Genomic DNA, 22,230 nt, shown 5'->3' on the forward strand with positions numbered 1-22,230 from the left:
TACAAGGGTGAGTCTTTTACCTGGGTGTGAGAAGTGAAGGTAGCAGGAAGAAGATGAAAGACAATACTTTTTCTTCGGGACTTTATCTGCAGCCACCAATCACACTGTAAGAATTTACTACTCTCAATAAACACATGTGGGATCATATGATTTACTTAGACTTAAGAAACTAACTTCCGGCTGGTGGGCAGAAGAACAAAAAAAAAAAAAGGAATGACAGGGATAAAAAAAATCTCCTCCCCAATATTATACGTCTACAGTGGAGTGTGAGCCAAGCAGGGCTGGTTATATAAATGACGTGCTGGCTCAGAGGTCACAGCAGAGCTGAGGAATTAACAGTAACATTCCTAGGTGAGAGGGAAACCTGTCTGAACACTAAGCCGTCTTAGTCATCCCGCTGAGTACTCCATACCTAACCTGCAAGTACCATTCAAGAAAAGTTTGACAGTAAGCTTGAAGATCAAGAGAGCTCTCCTACCTCTCAGGACAACTGCCAGCATGAATTGTTGGACAAGGATTTCCAGTTCACTAGTTTTCTTAAGTGAGTATAAATTGTTCCTTCATATGTATACTATTTCCTATATACTGTACTGAACTATGGTCAAAGTACTTTATAATATATAGTTGACAGTTTTACATATCAGAACACACAGAATTATTCCGACCATTACTATGGATATATCTTCCAGACAAGTGATTTACATTGCACAAAATACTAAAAATATATATTTATGTATATAAGCTTTGACAATCATGTTAACATACATACCGTTCGTATACGAGGTCACAGATATTCTAAATATTCTCAAGGTTTGATCCTTGAAATAAACCAAATGTGTTTAAAATTGAAATAGTTAAAATGGAGATTGTTTTAATATGTATTACTGTAAATGTTCACTATATTAATTATGGGAACAATTAGACTAGAATTATTCGCAGATATGAGCAAATATTTTTATTGCTATATCATTTGGATCACTTTTGCTTTTCTGGAGTTATTGGTGCCAAAGGTGTCTAGTAGGCAGTCACCCATGATATCCCTGTAGACATATAGGTCTGGCCAGCACCAAGGTTGATAGCTGTCACTCGAGCGGTTTCTTGTCTGACAACTCCACATTGTGTATGGCCATCTATAATTTTGCAATACTGCATAATATTCTAGCAGTAACTCAATGATGGATTTCATAATAATGACATCATTATCTGTTAATCCAGTAACAATGCTATGTATAGCACTGTCACTGAAACTACCTGACAGGGATTGCTGTAGGATTTTTTGAGCCTGGGAAAAGTAGATGACTAGGCTTGGTGACAGCACTGACCTATGAGCATGTAAACAGATTATCTGTTGTAATATTTCACTCCCAGTTGTATTATGAGGCATCCCCAAGCAACCATTGTATTTTATTAACTATATAATTATATTAAATAACACACCGACACACACACAATATATATATCCTTCTACAATGTATTTTTCGATCGTACATTCCAGTATAGTGGCTTACTGAGCAGCACTGAGGTCCCATGTATGAATCTTACCTGGATGATATGCAAAGATTTTATTCTGATTGTCTGAAGTTTGATGGTTTTCCTCCCAATTGCATTTCTACAAATGACCATAATAGCCATAATATTATAGCCAGAACGCCAAGACACCATATTGTTCTGCTGAACATAACAACATAATATCATATGATGATCTAAATTTGGCTAGTCACGATCTTGGGGTTATTGTAATATGAACCGTAAATTTGTGGATGAATTACAACCATTTAAACTAGGTCTTAAGATTTCCCCCACACCTAGTATACTTGTATAGCCCACAGCTATGCCTTGCAGCCTCCCCACCCATAGCATGCTTAAATGTGTTCTGAATGGGGAGATATACACTCCAGATTCTACTTTTTTACCTATTACCTATTTGTCCTTATTTAAGGACAAAAGGAAGACCCCTGTAAAATTCAACATGTCTGATCCAATTTTCCCTTGACATCATCTATTAGTAGAGAGGCATTGGTTGATGTTATAATATTGTATATGGGTACTACTATTTTGTTATCTGAAATTGTCTCAATTATCCATAAATACCATTTTCCTCACCTTGAGGGTCCATAATATACCAAATTACCTAGGAGAGCAAATACAGACCAATATGGATTCTATACAACATGTAATAATAATACATTTTATTTATATAGCGCCAACATATTCCGCAGCGCTGTACAATTTGTAGGGTTCAAGAACAGACAAAAAGATAATTCACAATCACTTCACACAATGGGACTGAGGGCCCTGCTCGCAGGAGCTTACAATCTATGCGGTAGAAGGGGGAGACACAAGAGACAGCATATCCTGTTACGTCATGAGGAATTAGCTGGAAGGCCTAACACTAGAAGCTAGTGATGGCTTGTACTGTAGAATACCTCCAAAGGTTAATGGAGTGCACGTCTTCCTGCATTTATATTGGACAAGCATTGAACAGTCAGGGTAAGTTGACATGGAGGAATTTGGAGAGGAATTTGAAGCAGTTTTCAGCTTTCTACTGCAGATCAACCACAGATATAATATTACTAACCAGTGTCAGCCTTGCGCTGTAGGTTCTGCAGATGAATCCGCCACGGAATCTGCGGTAAAACGAGCAGGATGATTTTTTTTCAGGGTGCTGATATAAAGGTGCATCCCTCACTGCCTCCCATTGAAATCATTGATAGTCAGATTCTCTCCAAATCAGCTCTATATTCCTCCATGTGAACCAGGCCTTAGGAGTGTGACGTATTAATGACGCAATAATATCTATTTCTATCGGAAAACTTGCTGTGGACACAACTAGGAAAATTAACATCTTGAAAGAAATTCGGAGGTTAAGTTTCAAGCCTATAGTATTTCCTATCCTTTTCTAGATTAGGAGACAATACAGAAAATGCTTGTAATCTGATCTACCTGGACTGTAGGTAGGCCATATTCAGGAGTGCCCTGTTTATTTCACATTCCTCAGTATAATAAACTAGCAGAACTAGAGTTAACTTACCAGCAATTGGATAGGAACCAGGGCCCTCCCCATAGGACACAGCAGTTTCAAGAAGTCGAGGCTATACTTGAACAAACATGGGCAATATCCTGTTGTAGCGGCTGTTAAACTACATTTTTTATGACAAGCAGGTATTTAGAAATGTTCGTTGACTAACCATGTGAAAAGTCTACATATCCCTCCCATTAACACAAAGGAAAGGGGTTAAACACAAAAATGTCTGCGATCCAGAATGAGCCAGATTACTAAACCTGGCTACATTTTTGGACACTGTTATTCATAATTATAGGTTGCACATTACATTTCTAACCAAACCCACATTAAATATGAGCTACCATAGTTTCTGTTTTCGTGGTGACTTTTTTACATTCTCATATGAGCAGAAATCCCAATTATCCGTGTAATGACTTCATTTTCTGGATTTCACAATTTGCATGTTAGAGATACAATTTGTATTGCCGTTTGTGCTATGCCATACATACCTGAACAAGTATCTACATGAAGTATGAATATACTATGTGCGTGTGAAGGAAAGACACTAAATATGTCATAACGTGGTGCTTGAGGTTATATGTCAATAGGGGTCACAAATCTGGCTTCTGAGAGCCATCACTGACCCTCAGGTATTATTGCAGAGGCCTTGAAATTATTAACTTTGCACACATCTTTTATCCAGTAGGGAGTTCATGATATGTTTATAGCCCCTTTCATGGCCCTATTACGCTGCTCTATATTCAAGGCAATTATCAGTAACAAGCACTCCTAGGAACACTCATTCCTGATAGCGGCCAGGTCCAATTGTGCTATAACATAAAAGATGCAGATTATCAGTATCACTTTGCCCTGTCAATAATCAATGTAGCCGTAAGGTGGAGGAATACTTGTGGTAGTCATTGTTCAATCATTGTTCGCTACAGATGATTCGAATACTAGATTTGAATAGTTTTTAATCCATAGGAATGCATGGGAGCGGCCGTATCGCAAGGGGTTAAGCACTGGGCAGCAGCGCCGGCCGCTAACATGCATTCCTATGGAGCGAGGTATTCGAATCTAGTATTCGAATCCTCTCTATTGTGTAATCCACGTCAAAATCGGCTAGCCACGACTGGATGCATTCCTTTCCGGATTAGGCCCAAATGAATGGGCCTAGTCAGGAGGGAGTGTCGTGAAGAAAGGGCATATCGCTTCTTTTTTCCGCGAGCGGGAACAAATCGGTTGCGGAAAAAGGAACCCATTGAATTCAATGGGAGGTGGGTTCTTTTGCCGGGTGTTGATGCATATTCTGCGTCAAAGTCCGGTCCTGAAAACTCCCTTGTGAACCCAGCCTTATTGTGTCGTTTATGGGCCCATCTTTCAAATTAAAAATCATTGATCGAAACGTATTACTGAAAAGATATCTGCGCATGTAATAGGATCCTTAGTTGGTTTCGGATCATCATAATCAGCCATGGTGTACAAAGTGCAGCCTGAGGATAATGAAAAACTACTAGAATAGCTCTCCAGTTACCCAACCACAAAACCATTGTCCAAGGTCACTTCAATCCTCTTTTAGTTTATCATTAACCTGACAGATCACTATATCACTTCTGAGTTAAACTTGTATTATTAAACGGAAGTTGCATCACATTTTGAAGGCTTATGTATATTACAATAGTAACACCTACCCATATACAGAGGAGCGCCAAAATGATGTCAATGTCATACTGGATACATAATTAGATTATAGGTCCGGAAGAGCCAAGCTTAAAATATTTTATATATAGCATGGTCAAATTGACTATTCAACTAAATGTATTATGTTTTTCTTTTTATGTATTATTTTTTTTGGTTATACTGAGCCCAAATATCCGACTACATAAAATATGGAACATCAAATGGTAGGGTCAGCACTATCAGGTCCACGGGCAAATCCAAACCAGGAAAAGATGGGTGTCTGCTTGCATTGACAAGCACTAGATGAAAGCCACATTCTATATATGTACGTAGTACTTTTGCACAATAAAATTGGGTTTTCAATTTTTCTTTCTTTTTTTGAGGGGGTGGGGGGGGGGGAGGCAGGGTGGCTCCCTTAATAATTCAGGCTTATTACAGGAGGTCCTTTGTGCCAGAAATTAAATCTATACCAGTCAGGGACAGGTATAGATTTCTGGTATAACTCATATGAGTTTTCTTGTGTGAGTTATAGTAAAGCCCTAGCCCACCTAGATTTCTGCCCTATTCTTCCAAATTGTTGAAATGTGGTGAAACTGAAAAAGCCACAATTTTTATGCAAAAAACATTCACTTGTATCAAAAATTGCTACTTTTTCATACCCTGTTCACCAGAAAACTGTGTCAATGCACTACTTCGTGACTATTAGGGCGCCGCGTTTACTCCTTGTGAATGCACCCTTAGGCCATACCTTCGGCTTGGCCTAATATCCAAATACTTAAGGCAACCCTTTGGGCCATAGTAAGGCCTGTGTCTGTCACAGTATAGCATTAGGCCACTAGGACAGCAAGTTCCCTCCCTCTTACAAGTACACCTCGGGCACACCAGAGGTTAATACAGTTGGATTCCAACTTTATGGCACTGCAATCTCCTTCTGAACTGCCACCATAAAAGGGAGTGAATCAAAAGTCCTCCCATCGGCTAACTTAAAACCACTATAAGGGGTTAAACTAAGCTTACAAACTCCATTTTGTACATGGCACTGAATATTTTGTACATAATTCTAATATTTTGCTAAACAAATCCATACATATAATATCATGCTGTACACTTATATAATGGTTCATTATGTCAGCATGTAGATATAAAGTGTCCTTCTCCAACAAAGATAGCTTTTTCATGGGCTTTTTGCAGTGTCATCATCAGCCTATTTTTGCATATAAGGTCATTTACAATGGTAGGGACATTGAAAAGCAGCTATTTTAGGATTTGTCTTATCAGAGCTTTCTCTATAGCCGTGCTAATAGCTATGATCACATCACCATTGTAATCACATTCCACAAAACCACATCAGTGTTTGTTGTACTTTTGTGAATGGCATTCCACTCAGAAAATGATGTTCAGTAAGTGCTCTATTCTGTAATGCTGGGAAGATGATGTAAGCCGGCGCAGTAACTGTTGTCAGTCATTCTATGACCACAGTCCGCAGACAACTGGGAATAACCTATATGTGATTAACTGTAGGGTGTATTCATGGCCGTTGTACTTCAGAATTGTAACATAGTTATTATTAAATATCTATTATAATAAACTATTATAACAAATATTTCAAATCATTAAAAAGTAGTTGACACAAAGAAAATGGTAGTAGATATTGATTTCTTATTCCTAGGTCGCAGTTTATTGTTTGGTTATTGATTCTTCTTGATATGATCGGATATGCCACCGCTGGTGGAAGGGGATGGGAATGGATGCCTTTTGCCAAATACTTTCTTGGATACAACAATAATGATAGTTGCTCAATACAACAATCACTAATCTTCCTTATAATAGATTAAAATGTTAAACAGCCTTTAACATTGTGAGCCCCCCACCAGGCGAAAATTATCAGGGTCTTTTATATGGATCAGCTGATTAGGAATTCATAGGAATCAATTCCCAGTGTTAGGTTTGGTTTATACATTGCACATGCATACACACATCCAGGATACCAGCAAACCCAGGGATTAGACGGGTGTAGCTGACAATAATTTTAGTTTTGGTGGTGAAAGAGCAACTGGGACCCTTGCTATGCCTGAAGAAGGCAAGCACCACCCACATTAGGATGATGTCCCCTTGCTTACAGGAGGCTAGTTGCACGTAGGTCTTTTTATACAGGTACATCTGATATTCTAGGCCACTTCTAAATGGCATACACTTATTAAAGTTGCTGAAAGATTTGGTTGGCCATAGGCTCTCCGACAAGCTTCCCAAAACAGCCATATTATAATCCACTTCTGCCCAACACATAATAGCTTCAAGTACTAAGGACTTTGGACAAGAGACAGATGTGATGAGCTTCATTATGATGCCACTTTTAATAATAATAAAGATATTTATGGCAACTATAGGCAAGTTACAATGTCATAGGACAAGCTAGTGTACGTTGCGCAAAATCTGCTATAAAGGTGCACACCACTAGAGTCATGTGATTCGACTCTCAGTCATATAGTATACAGAGTGGACGGGTGGAGGTGTGTGTTAAGTCATTTATGACGGCTACCTCTTTCTCATTGTCAAAAGCTTCAAAGTGCTGACAATTCCATACAGGTAAAGAAAAACAGGGCTGGGTGCAAACTTTGATCTCACCCATTACATGCAGGCCTGTGAAAATGCTGACATTGTTACTATCATGTCAGCAAGGTACATAGGCTAGTACTGGATTTTCTTTTATTGTTACGTAACTGTGAGCTTTATTCCATAACCATTTCAGTCCCCTTCCCACATATAAACTAAAGTCCTAACTTAAATTTTTTTTTTTAATTTCATTAACAGAATAAAGAATTAATGAAATTAATGAAATAATGAACAGAATTAATATAGTCATGCATTTATTTTTTTTTCTGCAAAAAACTCATGCTTAGGCAAATTTAAAGGTATTTTTTGAGATTAGAAAAACAGCAACTGGCGTAGATTTTGGGTATAACTCACACCATCTTTCTGGCATGAGTTATAGGTAATTTGTAAGGCTGAGGCATCCCCACCCTGGAACACCTTGGTTTCCTCCCCGTTCTGCCCACTTCATAAAAAGTTGAGCTGGAAGCTGAGCAGGTGAGCTGGAAGCAGAAAGAACAATGAGGTACATCTATGGCGTAAGAAAGAACCAAGAGTCAAAGATAGGTCGCATTTGCACCCATCTTTGTGCCAAAACTGGTGTGAATGGGTTAGTAAATTCCCCCTGGTACTATCCATGCCAATTACGGACACTATTCATTGGCACCACCTTATTGTGTGAAGAGTCAGAGTTTACATACATCACATATACTGAGCCTGTAGAACACAAATTAAAGTATTACAAAGAAAATGTTGACCCAACTGATATATTGCAGCAGTGTTAAAGGGGGTCTGTTAGAAGTCAATTCAATAAAAACCAAACAGTACCTTGTAGTGTTTCTTCACTTTCCAAGTATACCTCTGTTACTCAACTTTGAAGCCCCATTTTGTGTAAATCACCATTGTATTCATATGTAAATGAGGAGAAAGTACTTTGCCTGGAATTGTAGAGACCAAACCTCAGCCAAACTATGGCACACCCCAAAAATTGGGGCTTCAAAGCTGGATAACAGAGGCATATTTAGGCATTGTAGAATCAACTCTACATGGTACTGGGATTAGCTTTATTACCAATTTACTTCTTAGAGACTCCTTTTAACTGTGTCATCATGTCACTTTGTTCAACTGCCTTTCCCAATTCCCATGACTAAAATTTCCTTTTCTAACCACTGTGTAAGCCAGTGATGAATTGTAGAAAAACCTACTTAATGAAGCGTGCATGTGAAAATCCTACTGTACATGATGGAGCAATAGAAATAGCAATAGCACAGATATGTTCCCATAATAATGTGAACTCGAAGATACCATAGTGAACAGAAGATACAGTAAATAATTTATGTAAGAGGAACACCCATAGTAAATAAGGTTGGGTTCATACCATGTCTATGCATTACTTTCTTGATATGGACTACTTAGGTATGACCCAGATGTATACACAGTGTCAAACTGGGATGCTTAGGGCCCACTAGTAGAATTTATTCCGGCCGCCTACAGCATGCACCACTCTAGCTGATGTTGGGGCGCTAAGGGCCCACTAGTGACCCATCAGGGGATTCACCTGTTTCCCTATTGGCCAGTCCAAGCCTATGTATACAATTGTATGTCTGGTTCAGATTTCATTAAACATTCCATACAAAAAAGTTATGTTGGCCAGTTTGGATAGATCCATCTTTAGCTTCAATGACATAACAGAAAAACAGAATGAAGGCCACAGATTGGAATTCAAGCTATGGGCACATAACCAGGGAACTCATCGTACATATACATTCGGAGACCTGAACCAGCATTACACTGTTTGGAAATGTGAAAGATTTTTTTTGTCTCTATTAATTATAAAAATATATCATATTTCAAAAATTGCCGATGTAAATTCTATTGCCCACTGGTATTTCATATTCAAATACATGACAGGCTATAGAAAGTATGCAAAGGAAATCTTTGCCTTAAAGTTAATACATGAACAAATAAAGTTTTGATAAGCATCTTGTAACTATGGAGAGTATGTTATTGGTTACAAAGCACAAAGCCAATATTTGCTTTGGACTAAGAAGACATGGCCATTAGCTTGCCAAAACCTGAGCCCTATATTGCTTTGTGATGACCGGCAGTATATACCTTGCTTGCAGGCCGTCCTGTATAATGTGCGGTGACCGGAGAGTGCAATGTGCAATGTAAGTTCTTGGAATGTAATTAAAAATGTAAAAGCAAAGTTCTTTAAGACACCTGAGGGCAGCCAGATGTTTCCAAGGAAAATGATCATTTACATATTAATAAGAAGTATGTTAGGACATGCTTTCACACGTGTACTTGCTTCTCTTACTTCCTCATACATAAGCCACAAACCCACACACAGCCTTTTTCTAGAGTTAGAGCAGTATATGGGAGTTCTGTTTGGGATTTTTCTTAGCTTGCTGGAAACCAGGAGGTTGAGGATGTGATAACCACAATGGCACTCCCATAGTCTATGACTACATATACGACAAGGACAAATATTGAATCTGTCACACATTCTGCGCTGACACGAAGCTTCGGATTCTCTTTGCAAATAACTACAGCGTGTTTGATGCCATGAGGTTAACAATTCAATGGTGGTCTGCAGGTACATTGACAGACTTCAATCCTACTTGTCCTTGGTGTCCACCATAAGATTTTTTTCAGTGTACTGTACTAATAGTTTGAAGTACTTTAAATTCTCAAGAAGTCATCCAAGATGAGGAAACAGTGCTGTTCTTGTCAATGGGCTATATGTAATATTGCAACTTACTGTACTTACATTGATGTGAATAGGGCTAAACTGCAATACCAGAGTTCCCATATGTCCTGACATCCTAGAACATTACATCAGGTTTTATTTTCCATTATATGCCATCTTTTTTATGTATATTTTTCAATGACTATAAGTATTAGTTGACACTTTTCTTTTTCTCTTCCATAGGTCTTTACATTCTACAGACTGTGTGGGGTGATACAACAATAGCGCCTACATGTAAACCTGGAGAAAACTGCACAACTGGTTTAAGTAAGATATTGATTTTCTTTCAGAATATCATGATAGATTAAAATTCAAGTAAAAGGGAGTCTGTCCGCAGGAAAATCACTATCTAACTAATGACAGTACCTTGTAGAGCGGCTTCTCTTCTTTTCAAAGATGTCTTTCATATTCTGCATTGCATCTCCATTTTTATGGAAGGCACTGTTGTACTCTTTTAACGTTAGGGGAGTTTCTTCTACAAAGGCTTCGCTCTCCATTCTAGATAACTGCCCCTAACTACAGACAAAAAGTGTGACAAAGTGGAAGATGTCACTCAAGCAATGGGGTCAGTGCTGGGTGACATATAGATGTAACTGATTTTACTGTTACATATGAGTTGCTGTAGTAAGTTTTATGTTTATTAGAGTCATTCTTGTTTGCTGGTTTAGTTGTGCATTTGCTTTCTGAAGAAATATGTCTTAGTGTAAGGTATAAGGATATATTGTAGAAGTTTGAGCCTTTAAGAGAGAGTTTTGTAGAGAAGTCTAGGTTGGGGCTTTAGTCAATTATTTTATGAATCCATTTTCTCCCTTCGTGGTCACCAAATGTGAAATCCACTGAGTTTTGGGATTCCAGCTAATAGTATATTAACCATAATAATGTCCGGATCTTTAAAAGCGGATTTTATTAATGGTACAAGCAAATATAATAACTAGAGATGAGCGAACAGTGAAATATTCGAGATTCGATATTCGTTTCAAGTAGAGCCTCAATATTCGACTACTCGATTGAATATCGAATCCCATTATAGTCTATGGGAAAAAATGCTCGTTTCAGGGGAACCACTATTCGACTAAAGGAGAATCACCAAGTCCACGAGTAGCAGGAGGAGAGTGTTTAGGAGGAGCGCTGTGCAGCTAAAGTGCACGGACCCCATTATAGTCTTTGGGGACCGTGCGCTTTAAATGCACAGTGCTTGCAGTTGCGCTGATAAAAAGTCAGCTCGCTTGTAACAGCAAGCTGCCAAGCTCTCCTGACTAGTAAGGACGGGGCTGCGGCAAATCAACGCTGGTTCTGCAGCAGGCTCATCCTTGCTAGTCGGGAGAGCTAGCAGCTTGCGGTTACGAGATAGCTGACTCTCTTTCACATAGGAATGAATTGACCAGCGTTGATTGGCCAGTGTACAGCATTCGGCCAACCAATGCTGGTCCTGCTGGAGGCTCGTCTGTGAGGAGGCGGAGTCTAAAATCGGACCACAATGGAGACTGCTGTGGTCTGATCTTAGACTCCGCCTCCTCACAGACGAGCTGTCGGCAGAACCAGCATTGATTGGCCGAATGCTGTACACTGGCCAATCAACACTGGTCTATTCATTCCTATGAAAATAAGTCAGCTCGCTCGTAACAGTAAGCTGCCAGCTCTCCTGACTATCAAGGATGAGCCTGCTGCAGAACCAGCATTGATTTGCCAAATCTGGCTCTGAATCTAATATTTACTGCGAATAGCTAGTAGTGTTCGATCGAGTATGAATATTTCGAATACCGTAGTATTCGATCGAATACCTACTCGATCGAATACTACTCGCTCTTCTCTAATAATAACAGGTTATCTAACTAATTAAGGGAGAGGAACACAGGGAAGGATATAGGTAGGGGATAACTAACTCTGTAAGGGCAGTCATATATACCAAGCACATACACGCACACACTTAGCCCACATATGCTCCATTACTGGAACTCCACAATGTCAGGCAGCCAATAAGAACAGTCCCTTAACAGTTTGTGGACCATGAAGTCAGCACCTTCCAGTAGGGACTTTTGAGTCCAGAGTTATTTGTCTTATAAGATTCAGACTTGCAGGAGTCATTGACCTCTCCGCCAGCTCTGGCAGTATCCCCAGAGGGTAAGGCCTACATCTCAAGGTTAATTTTTATTGGCAAATGGAATTGCAGTGTCCTATCCATTGTTTACTAACCATATACAGGTGATATAAAATTAATTGTCCAAAAACAATGTTTTTTTCATACAACAGAACAATGTATTAAACTTACTTACTCAATGCCCATATTTCCTATTTTTATTGATTCCTTTAGGAATATATTGTATTATGTAATGTATATATTGATGTATTGTATGTAGTATGTATGCAATCTGTATATAGATATACTGTATTATATATAGTATGTATGTAATGTGTATGCAGTATACATTTTATACACATTTTATTTGCATGTATTTACTATATTTTGTTTTCTTTTAGTACATTCAACTACAAGTCCAAGTCGGGCATCACCAAGAATAGTAGAGTGTGCTGCAGACGTAAAAAAATACTGTGTAAATGGCCAATGCTTGTACCTGTTAGATGAGGATGAACACTACTGCAGGTATGTACAGGACCACCTGCTCATAGGGGTTAGTCGTTGGTAAATCAAGTCATTTTTTAAAGTGATCTGGAATGGTAGAGCTGCCAGATCACCTGCCTTCATTCAAGGCTGTGAATGTTAATGTTGTCCATACATATAGGAGAGCATTTAGCCAACAGCTATCTCACCTGACAACCCATGCAGATGCAGGCTTTAAATCCCCCCACCAAAAATAAAACATGTTTTGAGCTTCACAGAATGGAATAAACCTACTAGAAAAAATTTAAATAAAACTTAACTTTTAATATAGTATTAAAAGGTAGACATAACACCAAAAATTAATTATAATATAATTATTATACATATAGATATAATAGGGACAGAAAACTGCAGACTTTCTGTGAAAAGCGCACTGGAAAAAAAACTTGATGGATTTGCCACAGTCTTTTCCACAACGCTTTTTGGTTGCGTCACACTACGTGGTGTATTAGCCTTACAAAGACCATTCCCACCTTGGAATGACCCTCCCACTTTTTCCCCAGTTTGCCAAATGTGAATTACCCTGTGAAGGGTTCTCCCCAGTTTTACGTCTCCGTGTCTGGTATTGGATTACTTGGCCAAGCACACTTGTTCAGCTGTCTGATGTTTATTACCACCATGGGAAGAATATGCAAATCTGTCTTTCATGATGTAATTAGGAAGTCAGTGCCTCAGTATGTGCACACCAATAGAGGGCACTAGCTGAGGATGTGCAAGTCTGTCTTCCATGATGTAATTAGGAAGACAGAACCTCAGCCATGCACCCCTATAGGGGTCGCTCACTTTAACATCATGCCTGACCTTCCAGAGGCTTTGTGTTTGCAATGATGCTGGGATTTTACCAGGTTCAATATCTCAACCAAGGATGGCTGTTTCAATGTGTTTGCATCTCTTCAGCCTGGTGTAGAGAGTACTGACCTGGTAGAGGTGAGAGGCTATAGACAGGGTCGGGGGGGATATCATCACTCCATAGGGTGGTCTCTCCCTATGGAGTGACGATATCCCCCCAACCCTGTTTATTACCACCTTCAGTTCATTTTTATACTGGCATTGAATATTTAGAGACATTTAACCTAATTTCTTTCTTATTTTGGCTGTGCAGTCTATTTTTGCGCATCATTTAAGCTAGGGAGAGTAATACTTTTCTGTGGGATAAACTAGTCTGTCTCCATATTCGATATTCTGAAACAATCAATATTGACAATGGTATAAATGATACTGCATTATATTATTTTCATCTGAAATAATATCATTGTTTATTCTCAGGTGTGAACAGGGTTATATGGGTCTTCGCTGTACTGACACAGATATTGTGAAAGGAAGAATGAATGAGGAATACTTGGCACTCACTATCTTTTTAACAGCATTGTTGCTTCTATCAGTTGCCCTAGTAGTGTTTTTTGCATATAAATGGTAAGTGGTGATACAATTTTAAATTATTATTTCATGTTACATAGCTATTAAAAGTTATTGCAGTTGAAGATATTATTTGTATCTTCTGCCTTTAAACATTAATGTTTTCTTAAGGGGATTTGTTAGATTAAAGAATCTAGTTCCATTAATTTTAATCAAAATAGTGTGAACATGATACCCATAAAAATCTGTGGATTCATGCTTCATTTTTCTGGTCGTAAAATAATCCATGGAGGTTCACATAGGCTCTTCATTATGCTACATTAAATACATATATTTACGGTATTTGATGGTATTTTCTGCTTCAAGTAGAGAATGAGCAAGGGGTCAGGTAGAAAAGGGGTCAGGGATCATGTAGAGAAGGAGTCAGGGGTCAGGTAGAGAAGGGGTCAGCTACTGTCGGCACTCCAGTTACCCAATCACGGTTATTTACCCGTGAAGGAGGTATCACATGGCGGCACACAAAGTACACTGCAGGACCACGCTGCTCACCCATAATGCAGTCATGCACATCACTCTGTGCAAGAGGCTATAAAACTACTGTAAATCTCATTCTGACTGCCTTTCTCCTATGAGAAATGCTTATATGGCAAAGAATTTGAATTGCTATACGGGGCTGTTTAAACAGTTACTTTCACTGGGGTTCAATTTGGGTCATAATTTAAGTTTCTGGGCTGGTTTGTACCCCGAGTCAATCCACCTCCTTATCCCGTGTTTACTGTTATGGTAAAGCAACAGGGGCCATCACTGTACCCATTCATCTAGAACTGTGACTTACTCATAGCATGTCTCAGTCCTCTCAAACACAGTCTCAATCCTCCCAAACATCATGGCTAATTCAGAACACCAAATATTCCTATAGCTTCACCAATCCTATTAGTAAAGAATGAAGAACGATGTAGTATAAGTATTTACTTAGTCCCTCCTAATAGGAATGGGATGAATGCTTATGAATAAGGATTTCTTCTTTCTTTGCAGGTATACATTAAAAAGATCAAGCGAGTCCAACCAGAAATACAAAGAAGTCAGTACACAGAACATATAGGAATCCATGATTATCACAAGGGTCGCAGGAACTCTTTTGCAACATTTGTGAGGACCTTAATGGAAGAATTCATTTCTAATGTAAATTATTTATATGACTTAAAGGGGTTGTTACTACTGTGTCATGGCATAAGAAGCTAATTGTTTACTTTGAGTATTACCTTAGCCGTCTTAGAAAAGCTCCCGCCGGTTGCCATAAGCGAGCCCTTCAAGTACCTATTATGCACTACAGGTCAACCATAAATGTGTTATTTAAGGGTAGTGTTAAATATTGTATATAGTATTTGTTCCCAACACTTCATAAAACATATATGTATTTTGTAAAAAAACAAACAAACACAATTTTGTATATCACATTTTATAAAAAAAATATTTATGTACTTTTTATGTGTTGTAAATGTATTTAAAAATATTTTTGTAATGTCTGACTGCTGGTGTCACTAACGTTATGAATATTCATACCATGCCATGATTTCAATGATTGTACAGAAATGTGGAAAATCTGTTCCCTAACTTATTGTTCAGATCTGGTATAATCAGTCTCATAATTAATATTTACCTATAGTTATATGTAAGGCAATAGTGTCCAGCTTTGCTTGTTGCTTTCACAACCAAGCCTATAAAATATGCTGCATATCCCTGCTGTCTGTCAAGGATGCATCACTGTGAAATGAATCCCACCCTTAACTTTTATTAAAAATTAATTTATGATAAGAAAATAATTGAATTATGGTTCTAAAAAATTATTCAAAGGGGGATCCAGTACAGGGGGCAACATGGTGGCTCAGTGGTTAGCACTGCTGCCTTGCAGAGCTGGAGTCCTGGGTTTAAATCCTGCCAAGGACAACATCTGCATGGAGCTTGTATGTCCTCCCCGTGTTTGCGTGGGTTTCCTCCCATGCTCCAAAGACATACGGATAGGGAAAAATGTACATTGTGATCCCTATATGGGGCTCACAATCTACATTATAAAAAAAAGGGGGGATCCAGTTTAGAGGACTCCATATTTAAACTCTGAGACAAGTGATCTGATTAGTCGACACAGGAATCGTGGTTTAATCCCCCCTTTGGTGTAGATACTGTATAAAAGGTGCTAATTGAAATCTATGGTCTTTTAGAGTAGAGAGATATCCAGCTCTCTGTCTAAGCTAACTAATGGGGTCCAGCAGAGGACTCAATTCTATCTGCATATTACGCCCTATTCTGGCATTTATCAAGGGATGATCTAAACGTACTTTCTATTAGGGGGTGTTCACACTACCATTGGTGTCCGACTGCAGTGTCCGTTGCTACTGTCCGTTCAAGATTTTAGCAACGGACACTGGCTGTGTCCGTTACCAATTTCCATTCATTTCAATGGGATTTCATCTGTTGTCCGTTTGTGTCCTTAAGGGTCCGTTAACAACCATGTTCGTTTTTTCAAGCGGACAGAGAAATCACACATGCAGGATTTTTTTGTCCGTTTGAAAAAACGGACAGAAAGTGTCCGTTTTTTTAACATTGAGGTCCATCAGTTACAGTCCGTTATTTTCTGTCCGTTTATTTTCTGCACATGCTCAGAAAGCATAAACAGCAAAAAGAAAAAAACGAACAGTATAAAAAACGGACACTAACTGATGCTGACACCAACTGATGCTAACTGATGCTAGGTTCACACCTGCGTTTGGGTCTCCGTTCTGTGGTTTCTGTCTTCTGCATGCAAGAAGACGGAAACCACAGACTGGGTCCGGCCGTGAGCATTTTATGCTCTCCACCGCGAAACCGGTTTTTTAAATCCGGACACAGAGTACTGCATGTCCGACTCTGTGTCCGGATTAAAAAAAACGATTTTGCGGCGGAGAGCATAAAACGCTCACCGCCGCTCACGGCCGGACAGCTTTCTCACCCATTCAAATGAAAGGGTGAGAAAGAGTCCTGCAGGTTTCCGTATCCTGCCCCTGTTTTGTGCAGGAAACGGAAACCTGCAGAACGGACACCAGGCACAGATGTGAACGAGCCTTGATACTAATGTGTCCGGTTTTTTAACTGATCCATTAAATGGATCAGTTAAAAAAATGGACACATTAACATCAGTTAGCATCAGTTAGTGTCATTTAATGTCCGTTATGATAGGTGTCCGTTTTTTTTTCTTTTAAACGGACACCTTCATAACGGACACCAACGGTAGTGTGAACGCCCCCTTACACTGTCAGAAGTTGTCTGATATTGTGACATTAAGTACACTATAATGTAACCAACCTAACTTATCTTGTCTTTGGACTTTTTAATGCTACATTTCTTACAATCTTCCATGTCCAATTTGTGGGTTGTGGTAGCATTTTTCTATGTAGAAGTAGCAGGGTTGAATTTGTGTAGACCACCTGAATGTTTTAGAATCCTCTGGTGATCCTAAAGGAAGTCTACCATCACTTTTTGTTGACATACCATTCATACCTTTCTTGTGTCAAAATGCAGACTGCTGAGAAATTCGATGTTTATTCCACATGCAAACTAGCTGTGTTTCACGTGCATGGCCGTGATTGTTGGGTTACCAAATTTCTTTTGTGATCACCACTCATATAGGATATTTCCGTATACAGCATGGCCTAGTAATGGGCCATGACCACAAAAGAAAACAAGTGCTGTGGGAGGTTCAGGATACTCAAGCAGTTGGGGCGCTCTCTGTCTCACCTGAACTGCCAATTTACATACGGAATAAAAATTGAATTCTTGACACAAGAAATGCCCTTGCAACAGGATATATGTGGATTAACAGCAGTTTTGGTGCTGATAGACCCCCATTAAGCTATAAAACAATAATGGGTCCCAGAAGAAAACAACCAGGCCACTAGAGTATTTTTCAGAAAGATGATAGGCCCTAAGAATCAATTTATCTGGGGAACCCAAAGAGCTACAGTTCTACACTGAGTGATACTGGTCAGCCCAAAAAACAAGTCCAACTACGGTACCCTGGGAAATTTTGTTCTACTACATCAGTACATGTCAGTCTACTGAAATCATATGTTGCTCACTTGCAGGATCTATTCCAGAAATCATGGAAGCATTTGGTATTGGAGTCTAATAGATTCCTTGACTTGAGCTGGGTGTACATGATAGATAAAAGTCAGGAAACAGGGGCAAGCTTGACAGTCCCTAGATAGCATAGGAATACCACAGACAATTGGCTGGCAGCAGATTATCTCCGTTTCCTTTCTGAATAAGCATGCATTCTTGCGCAATCACAGCTTGCTTGTTTATGGGGAACTTGGAAGAGATTGCTGTTGGTTGAGAGAACATTTAGCTAACAGATATGTGAAAATGTTTTTGATAAAGGGGCACAATACAATGGTTTCAAGAATGGCTCATGTTGGCAATAGATGTAATGAATATTCATATAATATGATGTATAACAATAGTCTCCATGACATTTTGCTGAATGTTACTAATAAAAATACGTATTTGTGGCTTTGCTATAAAGTTCATTAACATCCCTCTGCTGATAAAAGGAGGAATAATATAAATCTAAGACTCAAACCTCCCTTTTCTTACACTGTGTGAACCTGGTTTTATACCACTATTCATGACTGCCATTATGTTGCTTTATAATTTGGGAACTAATGCTATATTTGTATGGTGTTTACAAGTCAATGAACACTAGCACACGACTACTGTTGATATGGAGCAAGAGCAGAAATTTTCCAGAGTGGAGATTTACTTTATTTTAACTGACTGGTTTTATAATTTCTAAACAAGACAATATTAAAGTGAAATGTGCGACAATGCAATCTCTAAATGTATTAGTAATATGTTCAGATTAATGTGTGTGATGTTCACTAAGACTGGTACTACAGAACCAAATAAAAAGGTTTGCCTAAATTTCTCTTGTATGTGATGTCTATGTCTTGAAGAAAATAATACTTTTCCAGCTATAACTAAAATATTGACAAGAAGCAGGTCATTGTCTAGGTAGGTTAGATAGCTGGCATGGTCGGGTGGGGCACTGGGCTATTAGATAGATGTGGTTTATTCCAAGTAGGAACATTTTAGCTAAGTGCTAGTGTATGCATCTCAAGTATTTATCTCATGAGCAGTATACAGCTCAATTTACATACATTAGTTTTTATACATACTGTAATAAGGCAAAAGTGTGCAATATACAAATATAGAGAATCAATGTGGAGGACATAAAGAACATGTAAATAGATTGTGCCACTACAGATAATATTAACCTAAAGTTAACCACAATCTTAAGTGACAATACTTGTGTATTACAAAGTATCCACCTACTACAGACCTTTAGCCTCCCTATCGCAAAAGTACGCCATACATGGAGTAACAGCACATATTAGGAAAAAGGACCTGCTTGCGCATGCGCAGTATAGAATTAAGCACAATGTGCCATTGACAGACTGACAGTAATCTATGCATAGTTCTAGAACATAGCTAAAAGGCGGCCATATTTGATGAGGGAAGCCAGTTTCCATGTAGTAATCCTCTATTACCCATTGAAAACACTGTGTATCTATACACATAATTCAAACAGGAAAACTAATATTGGGCTACCCAATACTCAGTACTCAATACTGGTACTCAATTCATATACCCATATCAAGATTCCACTATAAACTGACTTTTAAATATTTAAATGAGGATGTCTTCCATGTTAGGATAGAAACATTATACTAATCTATGTTGAGTCAAGCTATACTGATATTACAACTCAGAGACCACAAGCAATCTTGGGATAACTATGTTGATAATTTTTATGACAGACAAGTGTGGAGAAGTTTTGCTCAGTAGAAGCAGTAGTGTGGACCCAAACGGTCAAGACAGGGACACAAAAAGATGTATTTACAAAAAACAGGAAAATAAATAAATGTTTACTTCAGGCACAGATAAGCAAAACAAAATACAGCCTTAACTTCAGGCAAAAATAAAACAAATTCCTGCTTGTCCGAGCAACTAACTAAACAGAAGTTATAACCTAACTATACGTGTAGCTTACTACCAGCCACACGAAAAACACAAGCACAAATTGGTCTCATCAGACTTAAGGTTACAGGACAGACCCATACACCTCCTAACTTCCTGGATCTGTCTTGAAATGCATATGGGCGAGCCTCAGAACCCACACCTGTGGCTGAAACCTATTCCATACCCGTGATGGACCACACATAAGTCAGTAATTTGGGGCTGATATAGCGGGACTCCAGTACTTTGCCTTTCACTTTCTCACACAAGTAAAATCCTGGTGGGGAACACAGACTGTGGTGTTGAACAACACAAGTCCGTAAGACTCCATCCCAATAATGCCCATGCCTTATAGAAGTGTAGTCATCTGATAATTTCCATCAATGACCAATAATATATAAAACTGCCCAAAAAGATAGTAAAATATATATAACAGAATGAAACTTTATTAATATAACATAGATATCAAGATTATATTAAAGGCAGAAAAAAAATCAAATTTAAGGGATCAATGTTTCCAACTCTTGTGATGATCCATAAACAAATAAATAAAAAAGATTACAAGTAATTGTACAATACAAATATATTCTTATCAAAAACATTTTCTTATCAGTATGTATAATATAATATCAATATTATCAAAATGCACCTAATTATACTGAAGCATAAAGAATACAAAGAAGGAAACACAAGGAGGAAACACTCAGGCAAACCTAGTTCTATACTACTCCCGCTACCTTGAAATCTACATTCAAACCATGTGTTTTTAGAGTATTTATCTGCAAGATCCATTCAAGTTCCTTCTTTTTTAAGATCTGAAACCTGCTCCCTCCAAATCTAGGGGGCAGGATATAATCAATGATCCTGAATTTAAGGTCGGACTCTTGATGTTTCTGCGCAAAGAAGGTAAATCCTTGTCTCACTCTCGGTGTACAGTGGTTTCTCCCCCCTTTTTTGGCGTCCATTTACATTCAACATGTCTGTGGGTATGTACTGTTAGTTTACACTTATGGTGACTTTACTCATTTACTATATTCGTTATTATTTGAGTTATTTTTGGTTTCTTTGGTACTTCCCTGTTAACATTGTGGATATTGCCTGGGGGGGGGGGTTCCCTGCTCATTTGTCAGTGAGAGAGTTTTTGCTATTGTTTGCCACAATGTGGTGAACCTTCTTTTGTTTGTTTCCCTGTGTCATATATGTTTTTTTAGGTATTTTTTTTTTATTTTTAATAAATTACTTTTGTATTTTAAAGTAATTTTGGTATTGTCTAATTTTTTTTGGTTGTTATTCTAAAACTGTCACTGTTCTGGGTAATACCGGTCTTGCATAATTCATTTTGGTTCTGTCATTGTCACCGAATGCATCTTCCGCCTCGCCTTGTCCTTCTCTGACTCTTGGTAATCCTGATCCCTCCTGTGTCAAAAAAGGAGTGCTAAGAGAAGCAGGACGATGGTGAAGACACAGATTTCTGAGTTGGAGAAGTGTTTCTGAGAGAGTCCTCTTATTGCATACAGCATCCTTCCTTGGCTGTTGTCCAATAGAAGCAGCCGTAGAATTTAGTGCCTGCCAATTATATATTTTCCCAATTCTGTAGTCTTCTGTATCTCAGTTCCATTTTTTTCACTTTACTTCCTCCAGATCAGATCACAGTCGTCGTGTGTGGGTATCAACTGTAGAAGTAAATTTATCAAATTTGCCTCCATTAATATTAACTTCAGTCTTGTTATTTAAGTCCAACAATCTAGACTGAATCATTTAAATTTCCTTTTGCAAAAAAATTCGTTTAACATAGTCAGATCCAATGAATACTTGTTGGAAATATGTAAAAATCTTGAGCAAAGCCCTGGTCCTGGGAAAATAAGTTTGGTTTTATATGTAATATCATCCCTTATGGTATTTTTTTAAGTTTATAATATTCACTTAAAGTAACCAGGTGTAACTGGGACGCCATATAATGAGCGTGTTGTTGGCATTGATAATCTGCATGCTCCAGCGTTTTGGCAGCTCTCAAGCTCGCCTGTCAAATCAAATCAAGTCAAATCAAATCAAATAGGCTTTATTGGCACGTCCGAATGGATATTCGTCATTGCCAAAGCTAGTAAAGGGGGGGGGGGGGGAGTTGGAGTCCAGGGGGAGAGTATGGGGGGTGGGGTGGGTGATTTGGGGTACAACAGT

At 38.5% G+C, this 22,230-nt stretch overlaps 1 protein-coding gene across 1 annotated transcript; it reads left to right on the forward strand.

The window, feature by feature from the left end:
• Positions 1-338: 338 nt before the first annotated feature.
• EREG (epiregulin) lies at positions 339-15,869 on the forward strand. The gene is made up of 5 exons (XM_075265149.1): positions 339-541; positions 10,209-10,292; positions 12,504-12,627; positions 13,912-14,058; positions 15,037-15,869. Exons 1-5 carry the CDS (start codon positions 499-501, stop codon positions 15,101-15,103), a joined length of 465 nt encoding a protein of 154 aa, XP_075121250.1. The 5' UTR covers positions 339-498; the 3' UTR covers positions 15,104-15,869.
• The last annotated feature ends 6,361 nt before the right edge of the window (positions 15,870-22,230 follow it).

The sequence above is a fragment of the Leptodactylus fuscus genome, chromosome 1, assembly GCF_031893055.1.
Source record: "Leptodactylus fuscus isolate aLepFus1 chromosome 1, aLepFus1.hap2, whole genome shotgun sequence".
NCBI classification, from domain to species: domain Eukaryota; kingdom Metazoa; phylum Chordata; class Amphibia; order Anura; family Leptodactylidae; genus Leptodactylus; species Leptodactylus fuscus.

Excerpts from the sequence above, each read along its gene's own strand:
- EREG (XM_075265149.1), top strand. The coding sequence starts at position 499 with ATGAATTGTTGGACAAGGATTTCCAGTTCACTAGTTTTCTTAA. Across the intron at positions 10,293-12,503 it reads AAACTGCACAACTGGTTTAA|TACATTCAACTACAAGTCCA; the intron begins GTAAGATATTGA and ends GTTTTCTTTTAG. Across the intron at positions 14,059-15,036 it reads GTGTTTTTTGCATATAAATG|GTATACATTAAAAAGATCAA; the intron begins GTAAGTGGTGAT and ends CTTTCTTTGCAG.